We start from the raw sequence: 16,620 nt of genomic DNA, 5'->3' as shown, positions 1-16,620 counted from the left end.
CCTGCCCGCCAGCCAGCCCGCGGGCCGCGGTGCTGCAGTGCGCCCGCCCACAGTGTCGCCGCCCGCAGTGTCGCCGCCCGCACCGCCGCAGACCCCGCTCACTGCCCGGTACAGCCCAGAGCCAACAGAAGAAAATCCGAAGGGGGGGCCGAGTTAGGGGATATCCTCCTTGGGATTAAAAAAGAAAAAAAAGTCTCACATTTGGAATATTTTTTGTCTGAGAAGGACGTCTTGCATTTATTTGGAAGATGACTCTATCAATGGTTGTAATAGCAATTGTTTGAGTGTTTGAATCGCAAGCCAAAATTATCCCTATCCTAATTCTGACTCCTTTTCAACTAGGACAAGATTTTTGTTGTTGCCCTGCTCTTGGGGGCTATGGGTCCAGGCGTCTCCCACCCTCACTACATCATCTTCTCTCCCCTTCCTCTTCCCACCCCAGAGGGAACAGGTGTGTAGGGAGTGCAGAACTGGATAGGGAAGGAGGACTCTTGGTTGCAGCCCCAAACCTGCCTTTAACCAGCTGTGTGATCTTGATGAAGCTACTTAACCTCTCTGGGCCTCATTGTCTTCCTCTGTAAAACGACAGTGTATCTAAGTCAACTCCCATGTCTAACACTTTCTGACAGTGCTTCTGAAGTCCTGGCCCTCAGAGAGTAGTGACATCAGGGGGTAGCTTGGAACATTACACCTGCATAATCCCCAACAGTCCCCCAAAACTCCCCTAACATTCGCTTTAAGTGCTTTTAAAAATGTGCTTGTAAAAATGCTTCCAGAAAAGCATCTGGCCACTGATCCTAAAACAGATCATGGCCCTTCTGCTCCTTCTAGGTTCTGGGTCAACACAGCTCTCAGACACTGCCACAAAAATCACCAGACCACACTACGGTGTTGCTGTGGAATCAATCTCTGGAGGTGGGCCCAGGAATCAATGTTTTTTAACAAGCACTAGTGATTGCCTTGCACACTAACATTAAAGAAACACCACTCTTGGAGCTACTACTGATTTAGAAAAAAAGCAAATGCCCATCACAACAACCCTAGAACAACTGGCAGGCATTCTGGTCCCTGTACCCTCCTTTCCCACTCAGAGCTTCTCATTCATTCCTGTTCCTTTCTCAGAATCACCAAGTCCGCAAGTCCTCTTCCCATTCTCCTGTCAAAACCAGCTAGAATAATTAGAACAGGCTCAGCTGCACAAGGGGAAACCCTCTACCCTCTCCCTATTCCCTGGACCCAAGGTCTGTCCAAGGAAACCAGGGAATGATGTGTTTATTAAAACACTCCTGGACCAGACCATATAGCTATTCATCTGCAAACATGTACTGTTCTTCAAGGAAAGAGAAGAATGACCTCAAATGCAATTTAGAGATCTTCAGGGCTGCCACTCACACCACAGGTCCAAGGACAGGCTGGTTCCTCCTCCATTACAGAGGGTGGGGCCACTCTGCCAAGCCATGAGGATGACACTGCCATCCCAGTGGGCCTGAAAGGTGGGACATCAAGCCAAAAAGGATGATTCTTGAGCCTTAAGATATAATGGAATTTGCCTTACTAGGTTTTGGACTTGCTGGGGACCCATCAATCCTTCTTTCCAATTTCTCTCTTTTGGAGTAGAAATACCTCCCCTATGCCTGTCCCATCATTGTTCTTTGAAAGCATGTCTGGTTTCACAGGCTCCCAGCTGAGAAGAATTTTGCCTCAGGGTAGAAATCTTACCTCAAGTCTCACCCATACCTGATTTAGATGATATATAAAATGAGACTTTGGACTTAGTCTTTAGAGTTGTTTTGGAATGAATCAAGACTTTGAGAGCTGTTGGAATGAAATGAATATACTTTGTATGTGATAAGGGCATAAACTGGGGGCGGGATGGCCAGGGGCAGAATGCTATGGACAGAATTCTGTTCCCCCCAATTCATACATTGAGATTCTAACCCCCAGTGTGGCTGTATTTGGAGAAGGGTCTTTAGGAAGTAATTAAGGTTAAGTGAGGTCATAAGAGTGGATCCCTAATCCAATAGGACTGATGTCCTCATGAGAGAAGAGACCAGAGCTAGCTATCTTTCTGTGAGGACACAGTGAGAAGGCAGCCATCCACAAGCCAGGAAGAGAGCCCTCATCAGAAACTGAACTCTTTCAGACCTTGATCTTGGACTTCCCAATCTCTCTGTGAGAAGCAAATTTTTGTTAAGCCACCCACTCTATGGTATTTGTTTTGGCAGTCCAAGCTAATAGATTTTCTGTGCCTTAGTTTCCCCATCTATAAAAGAGAGATAATCATGACTATCTTTTAGGAATGTTGTAAGAACAAGTTAACATATGTAAAGTGTGGAGAACAGAACCCAGCATATATTAAGTACTATGTCTTTGTGAACAACTGTTTTAAAGTCTGCCTTTGTGCTCAACATCCTTCAGTGTCTAACTTGTGCAAAGGTGCCATTGGCCTTAGCTGGTATTTAGAAAACCTTGACCATTCTCACTGTCATTGGTCAAGGCTTACAACTCCATACTCTCCCAGCTTAAGTTGGCATTCCTATTAAAGGTTAATTTCCCTGGGAGGTAATAGTCACTTACTCCTCAAAGTGATGAAAAACAGATGTAATGAAAGCCTGAGAAGAGGAGGAGAGAAACCTAATTAAGGGGTTGGTAGCAAGGCTGAAGGACCTAAAGTCCATTTCTTCGAAGCATGAAGTTAAGGAGAAAGCACAGTTGAGTAAATGTGTGACTGCAAGGCCATTTAAAGGGTAACTGTTATAAGGGTAATTGTTAAACTCTGAATTACTGCAAAATCTATTTTTAAAAAAAACTTCCAAAATTTTTAAGATTGCATTTATTTGTTCCTGAGCCTTTTCATTTTTCATATTTGTGGGAGCCTGAAACAGAGAAGAAAGTCCATTGTAATGGCTAAAGGATAAGAACAGACAATTCACAAAAGAAATACAACTAATAAAAAAGTATAAAAAATTTAGTTCATTACTAATTCATTAGCAATTACTAATTTATTAGTAATCAAAGATGTTTAAATCAAAAATACCACTTTTACCGATGAAATTTCCATCGTGTTAATAGATCACATTGTTGGCAATTATGTGATGAAACTGGCACTCTTACATTGCTGGTAGTATTATAAATTGGCACTATGCATCAAGTCACAGAATGTACTTACCTGTGACTCAAGAGTTCTACTTCTGGGAAGCCATCCTGAAAAAAAATACAAAATATAGAAAGGGCTAATTACATCAGGTTTTTGCCATGTTTATGAGAACAAAAAGCTGAAAATAACTTAAGTGTTCAACAATTAGAAAGTTGTCCCCCTTAGTGGGTCATCTAAACATGCCAATGATAGGAAAATTAAAAGCAAGACACACAATGTTATGTACCTATGGTAATTTAATTTAGTTGCACAGGAAAAACATTTGGAATCCTTTTAGTATATTTCCAACAGTGGTTTTAGTAGGGCACAAGATTATTTTGTGTTTTCTCAATTTTCTGAAATCTCAACTTGAGAAAACAAACCCATGACTAAAAAATAAAGTCACTCAAATCATGGTCAGGCAGTTCAGATATTGAAACCCATGAACTATATTATATCACTGTGGATGATAAAACACTGCAATCAAATGCTTTAATTTATCTTTTAAAATTTATCTATTTTCTAGTCCCCTCTCATTTACATTTCTAGTTTGCATTTTGTTAGAATGAAAGTGGTTAAAAAGGATTTAACACTATTACCCACATACCCTAACACTTCATTGACTTGCTGGATATTGGGCAAGTTATGTCTGTTCTTTAGTTTCCTCCCATGTAAAACAGATTTTGTGTGTGCGTATTTCACAGGGTGGTTATGAAAATTAAATAGGGTAATATGCATAAAGTGCCAGGAACAGCAACTGGCACAAAATAAGTATGAATAACTTTTTTTTTTTCTGATCTTGAGTCTTTCGACTATACATACGATCAAGCTATTTTCTTAGTTCATATTTAGCTTTACAAGCTTTATTTTTTAAAAATTTAACTGTTTACATATCTAGAATGTTTTAAACCTAAGAGACAGATTCATATATTGCTGTGTTGAATCCTATTAGCCTATAGTCTAGTGTACTGTAGACCATTCTTTCAGTTTTTAAAAGTTAGCTGGAAAATTCCAGGAATATAATATTATCAGAACAGGAAGACTTGATGAAGTTTATCAATGTTGTCTTTAAAATCACAGTTCATTAAAAACTGATGGTTGGGGGCCGGCCCAGTGGTGCACTGCTACAGTGCGGCGCTCCCACTGAGGGTTCGGATCCCACATACAGACCGGCCGCTCACTGGCTGAGCAAGGTACGGGCGCAACACCGAGGGTTGCGATCCCGTTGCTGGTCCCGGTCCGGTACAGGCGCGACACTGAGGGTTGCGATCCGTTGCCGGTCACGAAAAAAGACAAAAAGGAAAACAAACAAACAAACAAACTGATGGTTGGCCTCATCTAAGCCAAAGAGTTTAAGGTCTGAGAAGAAGGTGGTCTGAGGAACAGAAACCCAGCTTGCTGCTTGACTTCTTTAAGAAGCAGGTGCACTCCCATTGTTGGTTGTGGAGCTGGATAACTTGACATATTATCCAGTGTACTTTTCCTCCATCTACTGAGCCAACGCTTGGTAGGTGGACACGGAGGAGGACAGAAGTCCTTTCTCACTCAGCTTTAGAGTTCAGTCCCCAGTCTTATAGTAGTCTGAAAGCAAAGCTTTCATTGAAAGAAACTGACTTGGTTGAAAGGGAGAGTACTGAATGTATGGCTTCTGGTGGCCAGAGCTTAGATGGCTGCTCATGGGGTAGGCACAGAGCAGGGAGGAGGTAAGATAGGAGTGAGAAAGTCTTCCTACAACCAAAAATGGAGATAAAGTTGAAACAGCAGCAAGTAGTTATTCAGAGGGGTTGGCACTAATGTGTTGAAGCTGCCTGATTCCTGAGAAGACCTTTGTATCATGCCATCCTTAGCCTTGCCCCATGGATGAGGAAGAATTACAGAAGATAATAGAACCCAAGAAAGGTAAAGTAGAATCTAAGGAAAGCAAGGATTTGCACCCACTTCTCAGGATCTAGCCTCTCAGATGAGTTTGGTGACCACACAGCTGAGGGACATCATCAGGTATATGAACCTGAGGGCAGCCTCATAGCCCCAACTGGGAGCAGGGAAGCCAGGGAGACCAGAAGGGGTCTGGATTCGGAATGGGAAAGGCCCAGCAAGGCTGACCTGGAGAAGAGAAGGCACAGCAGGACCGTGGACATTCACAGTGGATATGAGCTGAACACCCCCCAAGACTGGAAAAGCTAGAGAACCAGCTGGGTCCCTTTCCAGAGTGCACACCCCTCACTGTACCTAGAGGTGGAGGAGGGGCAGGGGAGGCCACTTAAGGGGTAAGGAGCCCCCAAAGGGATTCTGAACACTGAACCAATTGAGCATTTACTCAAAGAAGACGGACCTTATGGGGCAAGATAAAGAGTTTGCCCACCATTTGCGTCATAAGGATCTTACTGAGGTCTCAAGAACAAGTGCAATGCAGTACAGAAAGTTACATTTCTTCCTGTCTAAGCTGTGCTCATAACTGCCAGTCCTGCTTCAGTTGTGTGAAAGTCCAGCCAGGATCCAGAGACCCAGCACTGTTACAGCCTCACATTCTCATGTCCAGAAGGAGAGCTACATAGATAATCTTTCAACAAACAAAGCTCCTTATATTGAGCAGGGCCTTGGCCACCAAGCCCAATGTAGTCTCAGTCTCCTCCCCTGGGGACCTGTCCAGATCACATGATCCAGGTGGACTCTGCCCCTTGATTCCTCACCTCAGACAACCCCAGTGAGGCAGGTGCCTCAGACCTGTCTTCCATGACAGAATTGCTGGAAGGACATGTTCAAGGAGGGAAAAGCTTTCCAAAAAGGAAGAGAGTTATCCAAAGAGAACCAAAAGAATCGCTAAAATAATAGGGTTGTAGGGCCGGCCCATGGCTCACTTGGTACAGTGTGGTGCTGACAACACCAAGGTCAGAGACTGGCATCACCAGACCATTGATGAGCTCTCCAGCTAGATAGTCACCCAGGGAGGGCCTATCCTAAGGTAGGCCCCTTAAGGAAAGAAATGCTCTTCCTTTCTGTGTCTTGTCTGATGTGTGTTCTGCTGAAGGGAAACCACCACCACAAAGTGCTTTCATGGAAGCCTCTTCTTATGTCCCAGCTGTCATGATACTATGACAGATTCAGCAGTTACGAGCTAGGCACCCTGGACAATGACAGGAGGTAAGTACATAGATAGTCAGGGACTTGATGCCAACACTTATGCAGAACTGGGTTCAAATCTCACTTCTGATAGTTTTTAGCTGTGTGGCCTTTACCTACATTTTTATTTCCTCCTCTGTAAAATGGAGATAATAGCTCAGAGGACTGACATAAATGTTAACTGGAAAGTATAAATAAGTTGCTTTGCACAGTGTCTGGTATATAGAAAGGGCGCAATAATGGTGGCTATCATTGTTCTAAATTCTTAAACCTTTACCTCCGAGTCTTTGGCTCCTTCCAAAACATCATTGAGAACTTGTATGTATTCAGTCGCACCTTTAAGGATATCAACTTTGCTAGGCTTCCTGCTTTGAGGAAGAAATGGCACAAGAGCCTTCAGTTTGGCAAAACCACGGTTGAGATTTTTTATCTAGAAAACAAAAAGGCACAGTGACACACAGAAGTCAGTTTGGCCAGACACCACCCCCCAAGCCACAGAAGGGGGTTTTAAGGGCTCCTTTCCACAGCCCTCTTGCCTGGGCAGCAAATCTAAATAGGTGTGTGCCCCCAAAGAGTCACTGCTCCACCAGCATTGCAGGTCATGGCAAAGGAAGAGGGAGTGGCATAAACTCAGCACTGGAGGTGAATGGGCTGGAGGTGTGTCTGTGTTCACGCTGAACTCCTTCCTCTTCTTTTGAGAGCATACCCACTGCATTCTAATGTACAGATAGTAGAAGGTAGTGGCTGAAATCTGAGTCAACTACAACGTGATTTAAAACCCAGGTCTACCATTTACAAGAGTGCTTGGGATATTTCACATGACTAAGCCTCAGTTTGTCCATCTGCAAAATGGAAAATATCTTGTAGCTTTTTGGGGGGTGATTAAGTGACGTCACGTATACATAAGACACCTCACCCAAATCTGGCACACAGATAGTCCTCAGTAAATGATACGTAATAACTTCGTATAGCATACATTATACGAAGTTATACGAACTAGCCAGAAAGATGGCTGCACAGCAGGCACTTCAAAGAAAAAATTATTTCCCTTTCTCCTTCCTCTTTCTGAACAATTCAGTCCTAATGCCATTAGTGGGGTCATGGTAAGGTAGGAAGGAGTCGTAATGACCCAAAGTGATGTATCAGGGCTCCAGCAGGGTGAGATGGCACCTACACATGAGCAGGAAGCCAGAAAGATGGCTGCACAGCAGGCACTTCAAAGAAAAAATTATTTCCCTTTCTCCTTCCCCTTTCTGAACAATTCAGTCCTAATGCCATTAGTGGGGTCATGGTAAGGTAGGAAGGAGTCGTAGTGACCCAAAGTGATGTATCAGGGCTCCAGCAGGGTGAGATGGCACCTACACATGAGCAGGAATCCCTGCCTGGGGTGAGGGTGTAGAATGTCAGAGCCAAGGAGAGGGTTCTTGTGGAATGAGGAAGGTGTTAAAGCCCAAGAGGGGTAGGAGAACAGCCATGCAGGGAGGAGATGGCAGCAGAGATGGGGGATGAGTTACACACAGGGAGTGTCCTTGGATCAATGGCCCGTGCAAAGGCTGGGGGTGGGTAAGTACAAAATGAGCTTGGAACATCTTCTGCCAAAAAGGAAGTGACCAAAGAAGGATGATAACGTGCCAAACAGAAAAGGAGCCCATCTGAAGGGGCTTTCACTGGCCACAATGAGGGCAATCTGAGCAACAAAAAATAATGAAGTATGATATTGTAAATAGAAAACAATGCACCCATGCTTATATAAAAACATAAGTGAATATGGAAACAAAATGTTTTAAAATAAGTGAATGGTTAAACAGTGGTTCATCCATACCATGAACTCAGCAATCAATAGGAAGCCCAGACTCCCAATAGAGCAATTTGGATGATCTCAAAGATATTGTGCTAGTTAAAAAGAAAAAGGAAAAAAAAAAAAGGAACTCTTTAGAGGTTACATATGGTGTGATTTCATTTTTATAACATTCTCGAAGTACATTACACAGATGGAGAAGAGATCAGTGGTTGCCAAGAGTGAGCAAGAGTGAAGGAGTGGGGCAGGCATGGGTGGGACTGTGAAGGGGTAGCACAAAGGAGATCCTCATGCTGATGGGGCAGTTCTGCATCTTGATGCAGTGGTTCCACGAATCTACACATGTAATAAAATGACATGGAACTATGCACACACTTGGTACCAATATCAATTTCCTGGTTTTGATATTATACTACAGGTAACATAAGATGAAACCACTGGGGGAAACTGGGTGAAAGATGCACAGGACTTCTCTATAATATCTCTGCAACTTCCTCTGAATCTATAATTATTTCAAAATTAAAAATTTAATAAATACAGAATGCTTGGTGAGTACCAGGCTATTTAGGTAGTTTTAAAGCACCTCCTCACAAAACACATATTAATTACAAAAGAAAAAGATTAACTCTAAAGTGGAGAAGCCTGGCAGTCATCACTTTAAGGGATCAAAGTGAATATCATCAGAAATAGAACAAATCAAAATCTGGCCCATCTAATAGGACACATTATCAATTCCCTGATTCCTACCTAAGATACATATCTGAATTTAATCACAAGGAGACAAATGCAGATCAAGAAACATTCTACAAAACAACTGGTCTGTAATCTTCAAAAGTGTCACTGTCATAAAAGTCATAGTCACGCTAAGGAACTTTTCCAGACTAAAGGAAACTAAAGAGACATGACAACTAAATGCACCTATGACCCTCCACTGGGTCCTTAGCTAAAAAGAACATTATTAAGACTATTGGTAACACTTGAACGGGGCTTGAGAACTGCATGGCAGTAATGAAGTAACATGAATTTCCTTATTTGGGTGGTTGAATTGTGGTTATGTAGGAGAGTGTCCCCTTCTGTAGGAAATACACACTGAAGTAATTAGGGTGAGGGGATATTAGGTTGGCAACTTACTCTCAGATGGGTCAGGAAAAAAAGTTCTTTGTAGTGTACTTGCAAACTTTCTGTAAGTTGATTATTGTTTCAAAATAATTTTGTATTTTAAAAACGAATGATTTGAATGTCAAAGGATGAGAAATCCTTGACAAAACTGAAAAAGTGGTGTTTTTTACAATCAGGCCTTGGAAATCATACTTGTCAGAACTTACCTATATAAAAAATCCCAAATATGTGATTCATTCTTTGTTCATTCTAAGTATTAGCTCACTCTTCTGACTGACAAACTTGATTAGCTAAAAAGACTAAAAATTGTCTTTAATTTTTAGATCAAGGCTTTCATTGTCTTGTTCCCCTTTTTAAAAAAAAAACATTCCAGTCAGAAATTTTGTTTCTTACTAGGAAATTGACGTACTATAAGTGGCCTATCCCAAGGCTCAATCTTCGTTGGAAAACAAAGCCCTCCTATGCATACTTGCAGTGGTGTTGCTGAGCACAGGTCCTCTCCACCACTGCATAGGCTCCTGTTCCAACCCAGGCCCAAGAGGGCTGGCAGGAAGGTATAGCCAGGTAGGTCACCATGCGGATGACACGATGATACCTCCCTGACAAGGATCAACGAGGATTAAATGCAAGTCAGAGTCCTGCCTAATATCTAGTGCCTATCAATGCTATTACTATCAATGCATGCAATACTATTATTAACTTAGGTTTCAGGTCAGGTTCAAGGGCCCCTCAGGTCATTTCTTTACTCTTTCTTTTGTTCTCAGTCATTCCATGTTAGCTCATATAGTAGGCAACAGGAATTCTGTCTTCTAAAGGTTGACCGGCAAGGAAAGTTTTTATCTCAAGTGGCCAGAATATAAAAATCTAGGCTGAGCATATGTGCAAATGGAATCCATAGAAAACAGCAGTCAAATTAGAAATGACAGCTAAGGCCAGCTGGCCAGCCAGCTAGCAGGAAGCCTGTAAGATCTCAAATCAGAGTGGAGCAATGACGAGAATCAAGTGAGAAAGACCAAAACACTTGCTACAAAGAGAGCTGGGATGTCTGCGGCTTATTATTGCTCACCAATCAATATTGATTGCTCACCAATCAATACTGATTGCTCAATCAATATTTTGATTGCTCAATCAATATTTATTGCTCACGGTGAGCCAAGCAAATTTGATACCTGTCCAAGCGAACATTAACATGCCAGGTACTATGTTAGATCCTTCACTGACATGATATCATTTGAACCTCACAGTTATCTCATGTACAAGTTAGGTAAATTAGCATACCCATTCTACAGATGGAGAAACTGAGGATTAGAAAGGTTCAGTAGCTCACACATGGCCACACAGCCAGCAAGTGGTAAAACCAGGATTTGAACCTCAGCAGTCTATCCCCAGAGCCTACATTCAACTGCCTCCCACTAACCATCATATGTGACAGCACCCACTGTCCCTTATCACACTAAGCAACTTGCTTGTTACCATATGCTTGGTTCAGATTCCTGCAAGCCTTTCTTATTTCAACAGCAATAGTGTTACAGGGTAGGATAGAACAAGGGGCCTCACTTGTGTAACACTGATCCACAGCAAAGGCAAAAAGCCCATCTTCTGGACATGGAGAAGCATGTTGCTACTTCCAGCTGACTCTTTAGTTTGACAAAGTAGTAAGAGCTGTTAAAATAAAAACTCCTTTCTTATTACTTAGAAAATGTCACCTTATGAGTAGGGGAAAAAAAATAGTATTACCATTTATCATTACATTTGGCAAGCCCTTTTCTTTTTCTGGAGACCAGAGTCCAGAAAACCTTTTAATGTGTTAAATAGAGTTTTTGTTTTTTTTGAAAGAAACCTATTTTATTTATGGTCAAAGTTTGCCAAGACAACTCAATTTTTAAATGGGCAAAGGATTTGAATAGACATTTCTCCAAAGAAGATAAACAAATAACCAATTAGTATATGAAAAGATGCTCATCATCATTAGTCATTAGGGAACTGCAAGTCAAAACTGCAATGAGATACCACTTAACACTCCCTAGGACGGTTATAACAACAAAGACCTAAACAGGGTTATTTAAAAAAAAAAAAAAAGCTTAGGTCTGTATTCTGTATTGGATGGTTCTAGAGGAATTTCCCCACCCCTTGAGCTGCTTTCCAGTTAATTTATGAACAAAATAACCTTCCAAACTAGCAAGCCCCACCATCCCACCCAGGTTCTTTCACAAAATTATCTTGTTTTAATCATGTTTTAGTATGGAAAATGCCACACACCTAGAAGTATACATTTTGAGTTTTTTGACATCCATATGGCTATTTAAGGAGGAATACTATACCAGGCTCCTGGTTGGGGAGATAACTCCAGTGGTAGACTTCCTGCTCTGGTGACAAGTGTTTGCCAGCTGATCACTGCCGCCATCTGCCCAGGGCCCTTCCTCTTCATTCTTCAAGCTGACAGCACAGCTGGTATGTTGGGTCATCTTTCTCGATAGCTCCGTAGCCAAGGATATGTGTGGTTCAGACGTATTGCTGCTGTAGTCCTGCTCATCTGGGTCTTGTTTCTAGAAACCGTTATTAGTTGTCAAACAGTGTGACAGTCAGATTTTGAAGAACTGAATCAATAGATTTCAAAATTTTAACCGATGAGGTTTCATTCATGTGATAAGGGCAATGCTTACGTTATGATGGAGAGAAAAATATTGCTCAATTGACTGTATTTTGTTCTTCTTAACCTTAAAATGTTGTGCAATGGGGAACTGTGCTAAAAACAGCATGAAACAGATCCTATATTTTATAATGATTGCAGCACAGAACAAGGCACTTCTGTTACACAACAAACATGCAAGGAAAAACTAAGGAGGCCACGTGCACATGTCCAACACCATGCCACAACCCAACCATCCAATTTGGCCAATAAGACAATTCATTCCTGCCACTGCAGAACATATCTCCCCAGCAGTCACCTGCCTAGGACTAGTGGAAAAGAGGGGAAAAACACAATCCGAAAGTACTAATATACACCTGGCTATTTCTGCCCCAAGTTCCTAAAATAATTACTTCTCATCTCTCTCCTTCTCTTCTGTCTCTAAGCATGATCACATCAGTACTTATAAAAGACCTTCATTTGATCTAACAGCTTTTCTTCCTTCCATTCTTATAATCCTTCCTTCTACTCTCAGACTTCCAGGTTGAATGGACTTGAAGTCTACCACTTCCCTCCGTCTGGACTCCAGATATTAACCAACAATGCACCCTCAACCTCTCATGAGTTGACTTCCAGCCCACTCGTCTTCGACCTCTCACAGGCTGACCCTGGATGCCTTCCCCTGGCCTGGCCTTCCTCGGCCTCTCTGTGGCTTCTCATACTTCCCACCCTCAGTTTCCCAAGGTTCTCTCAACCTCTCATGAGTTGACTTCCAGCCCACTCGTCTTCGACCTCTCACAGGCTGACCCTGGATACCTTCCCCTGGCCTGGCCTTCCTCGGCCTCTCTGTGGCTTCTCATACTTCCCACCCTCAGTTTCCCAAGGTTCTCTTCTCCACTTTATGAGCTCATCTTTTCCCTCCATCTTCCTGTCATCTTCTCCTCTTTAATGACTCCTCCTTCCTCCTGCCAATGGTGTCCCTTAGGCCTCATTTCTAAGGCCTTTTCTCTCTTCAGCTCTCATCTCCTCTGATGACTGATCCATTTTCAGGCCTTCGGCATTCACCTCCCCATGAAACAAGTTCATAAAACCAGCCCACACTTCCTGCTGCCTAATGGACACTTCTGAGCTATGCCACCCTGGTAGTGACGGTGACACTATGGTGCTTCAGTTTACAAAGCGGGTTCATTTATGTCAATCCACTCAATGGTTCAGTGGTATCATCAGAGACTGGCATCACCAGACCATTGATGAGCTCTCCAGCTAGATAGTCACCCAGGGAGGGCCTATCCTAAGGTAGGCCCCTTAAGGAAAGAAATGCTCTTCCTTTCTGTGTCTTGTCTGATGTGTGTTCTGCTGAAGGGAAACCACCACCACAAAGTGCTTTCATGGAAGCCTCTTCTTATGTCCCAGCTGTCATGATACTATGACAGATTCAGCAGTTACGAGCTAGGCACCCTGGACAATGACAGGAGGTAAGTACATAGATAGTCAGGGACTTGATGCCAACACTTATGCAGAACTGGGTTCAAATCTCACTTCTGATAGTTTTTAGCTGTGTGGCCTTTACCTACATTTTTATTTCCTCCTCTGTAAAATGGAGATAATAGCTCAGAGGACTGACATAAATGTTAACTGGAAAGTATAAATAAGTTGCTTTGCACAGTGTCTGGTATATAGAAAGGGCGCAATAATGGTGGCTATCATTGTTCTAAATTCTTAAACCTTTACCTCCGAGTCTTTGGCTCCTTCCAAAACATCATTGAGAACTTGTATGTATTCAGTCGCACCTTTAAGGATATCAACTTTGCTAGGCTTCCTGCTTTGAGGAAGAAATGGCACAAGAGCCTTCAATTTGGCAAAACCACGGTTGAGATTTTTTATCTAGAAAACAAAAAGGCACAGTGACACACAGAAGTCAGTTTGGCCAGACACCACCCCCCAAGCCACAGAAGGGGGTTTTAAGGGCTCCTTTCCACAGCCCTCTTGCCTGGGCAGCAAATCTAAATAGGTGTGTGCCCCCAAAGAGTCACTGCTCCACCAGCATTGCAGGTCATGGCAAAGGAAGAGGGAGTGGCATAAACTCAGCACTGGAGGTGAATGGGCTGGAGGTGTGTCTGTGTTCACGCTGAACTCCTTCCTCTTCTTTTGAGAGCATACCCACTGCATTCTAATGTACAGATAGTAGAAGGTAGTGGCTGAAATCTGAGTCAACTACAACGTGATTTAAAACCCAGGTCTACCATTTACAAGAGTGCTTGGGATATTTCACATCACTAAGCCTCAGTTTGTCCATCTGCAAAATGGAAAATATCTTGTAGCTTTTTGGGGGGTGATTAAGTGACGTCACGTATACATAAGACACCTCACCCAAATCTGGCACACAGATAGTCCTCAGTAAATGATACTGCTGATGAATAAAATGTACAAACACGGGGCCGGCCCGGTGGCGCACTGGATAGTGCGCTGCTTGGGAAGCACGGCGGCGCTCCCGCCCAAGGGTTCGGATCCCACATGCAGACCGGTTCCCGCTCACTGGCTGAGCGAGGCGCGGGAGCAACACCGAGGGTTGCGATCCCGTTGCCGGTCCCCGGTCCGGTGCGGGGGCGACACTGAGGGTTGCGATCCGTTGCCGGACACGGAAAAAGACAAAAGACAAAAAAAAAAAAAAAATGTACAAACACTGTCTATTCACATACTGGGCCATCCACTCTTCAGCCTCTTTCCTTGATTCTAATTAATGATAGAGAATCAAGTGTGAGAGTTAAGAGAGTGGGTGAGATTCAAAGGCTCCTCATTTTTTATTTTTCTGTATTCTCCAGAGCCTAATCCCTTGGCTCTGAAAGCCTATACCTCTGATGACCACCCCCCATAGAGGACACAGGCTGTGGGAGATCCGGCTCCCACTATACCATAAAGCCAATACTTACATGGAGAGCCCCTTCCCACCCTGGAGCCAAGTGGACTGGACAAGAAGGCCAGTTCAAAGGAGAATACACTGACTAGTGAACATATGAAAAGACTTTAATAATCAAAGAACTACAAACGAAAACAGTGATTAAGTATCATTTTCATGCACCCAGCTGGTAACATTTCTGTATTGTTTGTCACACCCAGCAGCAGGGATAGCATAAAAAAGAACTGTCCTATACCCTGTAAGAAGGGATAACAGTAAACCTTTCTAGAAAGCAACTGGGCACTTATATCAAAAGTCATAAGACTGTATACTTCCTATGTCCCAGTAATTCCACTTCTAGCATTTTATTTTAAGGCAATTATCAGACACACACATAGATTTATGCACCAGTAAAAAGCTGCAAACAGCAAACATGCCCAACAGTGGAAGATTGAATAAGTTGTGGTCCATTTATAGGACAGGCATGCAGTCAAAAACTTCTTTCAAAGAATACTTAAGAATGTAAGGAAATGCTTTTGATAATATTAAATGAAAAAAATTACAAAGATATGTACTGGATCAAAATTTGGAAAAGTGTATATATGCATACACACTGGAAAAAAGACTGGGAGGATATATACAAAAATGTTCACAGTAGTTACATCTGTGTTATAAGTGTCTCCATTCCCTCAGTTATTTCTATATTTTCTGGGTGTATTAATTTTATCATTATAAAGAACAACTAAGGTCATTAGTGCTTTAATGGATAAAAAAAACCAGGACCGATTCTCTGCAGAAGGCAAATCCTTCCTTGGTGGGAAGGGCCACTTAAAATGTCGGATCATAACCTCGTATTTGGGCCATCAAATCAAGTCACAGGATTATTTTCATGAAGAGTCCAGTGCCTGGTAAAGCATACTTCCCCACTCTTGCAATCTTGCCAACTTCCCTTAAATCTTCTACTTTTACTTGGTCCTTTCTCCTCACACCTTTTCCCAAACAAAGCTCCTTGGTGATTCACTGGGGCCACATGTCTAAAGGGCCTGGGGTGTTTAGGAGCAGCACCCAGCAGAACTCACTTCTCCCGAGTCCTAGGCCTAAGAGGCTAGGCACCCTCTCCCAGCCCTCACCCTTCCCTCTCTAGGATCTGCCTGGGCTGCAACCAAGCCCAAAGACTGCAACCGGCAGGTGTGACAGGGTCGGGCCAGGTTTAGTCAGAGATACTAAAAGATACCAGCAGATGCCGCTCCAGCCACGGCCCCCGGGACCTTTCCCTGCTGTGAGTTACTGCGTCCCCGCCTGACTAGAACAGTCGCTTCCTTCTCCTGACGGGGTTCAGTGAAGTCCAGGCGCTCACCGGGGCGTTGTATTTCGTTACTTACAGCAAAGTAACTTCGTTAGCCCCCGTCTCCCTCACCCTGTATTTGCTTCGAGGTGCAGAGGGCAGGGAGGAGTGGGGGGGACCCTCTGCGCCCCACGCACCCAACCAGCGCCTCCAGCTGTGACATTTAAGCGCCACTCCGGGCTCTAAGCCTTTGAAAGCACCTGCCACGGGAAACACTTGTGACGTTGTCCGGGACCCCCCTGTGTCCCCGTCCCGGACCCACTTCCCGCACAAGTCCGGAGACCGAGCAGGCGGGGCGGCCATCCCAGCGGCCGCGAACGAGCAGAGGGCCGGAGACGCAGGGTAACGAGGCCACCGTCACTCTCCCAACAAGCTGGGGACACGAGCCGGGCCTCGGGAGGTCGAAGTCGCCTCGAGGCCCGCGGGCGGGCGGGGAGTGGGGGCGCCGGCTACTGGCCGGCTGTGGGGTGCGGGAGCCGCCCCCTCCCGCTCCGAGGTGGCCCTGGGGACCCCTCACCCGCTCGCGCTCCTTGGCGTTGGCCACGCGCCGCCGCTCCCGCACCAGCTGCAGGTCCGC

The 16,620-nt window shown here is 43.9% G+C and overlaps 1 protein-coding gene across 1 annotated transcript; it reads right to left on the bottom strand.

The window, feature by feature from the left end:
- Positions 1-2,842: 2,842 nt before the first annotated feature.
- FIGLA (folliculogenesis specific basic helix-loop-helix) lies at positions 2,843-16,620 on the bottom strand (the record flags this gene model as incomplete). Its single annotated transcript, XM_008577655.1, has 5 exons — positions 2,843-2,876; positions 3,170-3,204; positions 11,495-11,719; positions 13,534-13,686; positions 16,561-16,620. Coding segments are annotated over 5 exons (489 nt in total), but the record flags the coding sequence as incomplete, so codon positions are not given.

The sequence above is a fragment of the Galeopterus variegatus genome, unplaced genomic scaffold, assembly GCF_000696425.1.
Source record: "Galeopterus variegatus unplaced genomic scaffold, G_variegatus-3.0.2 Scaffold1558, whole genome shotgun sequence".
In the NCBI taxonomy this organism is placed as follows: Eukaryota; Metazoa; Chordata; class Mammalia; order Dermoptera; family Cynocephalidae; genus Galeopterus; species Galeopterus variegatus.
Note: the sequence above shows the minus strand (reverse complement) of the source record. Positions and strands in the feature narration are given on the sequence as shown.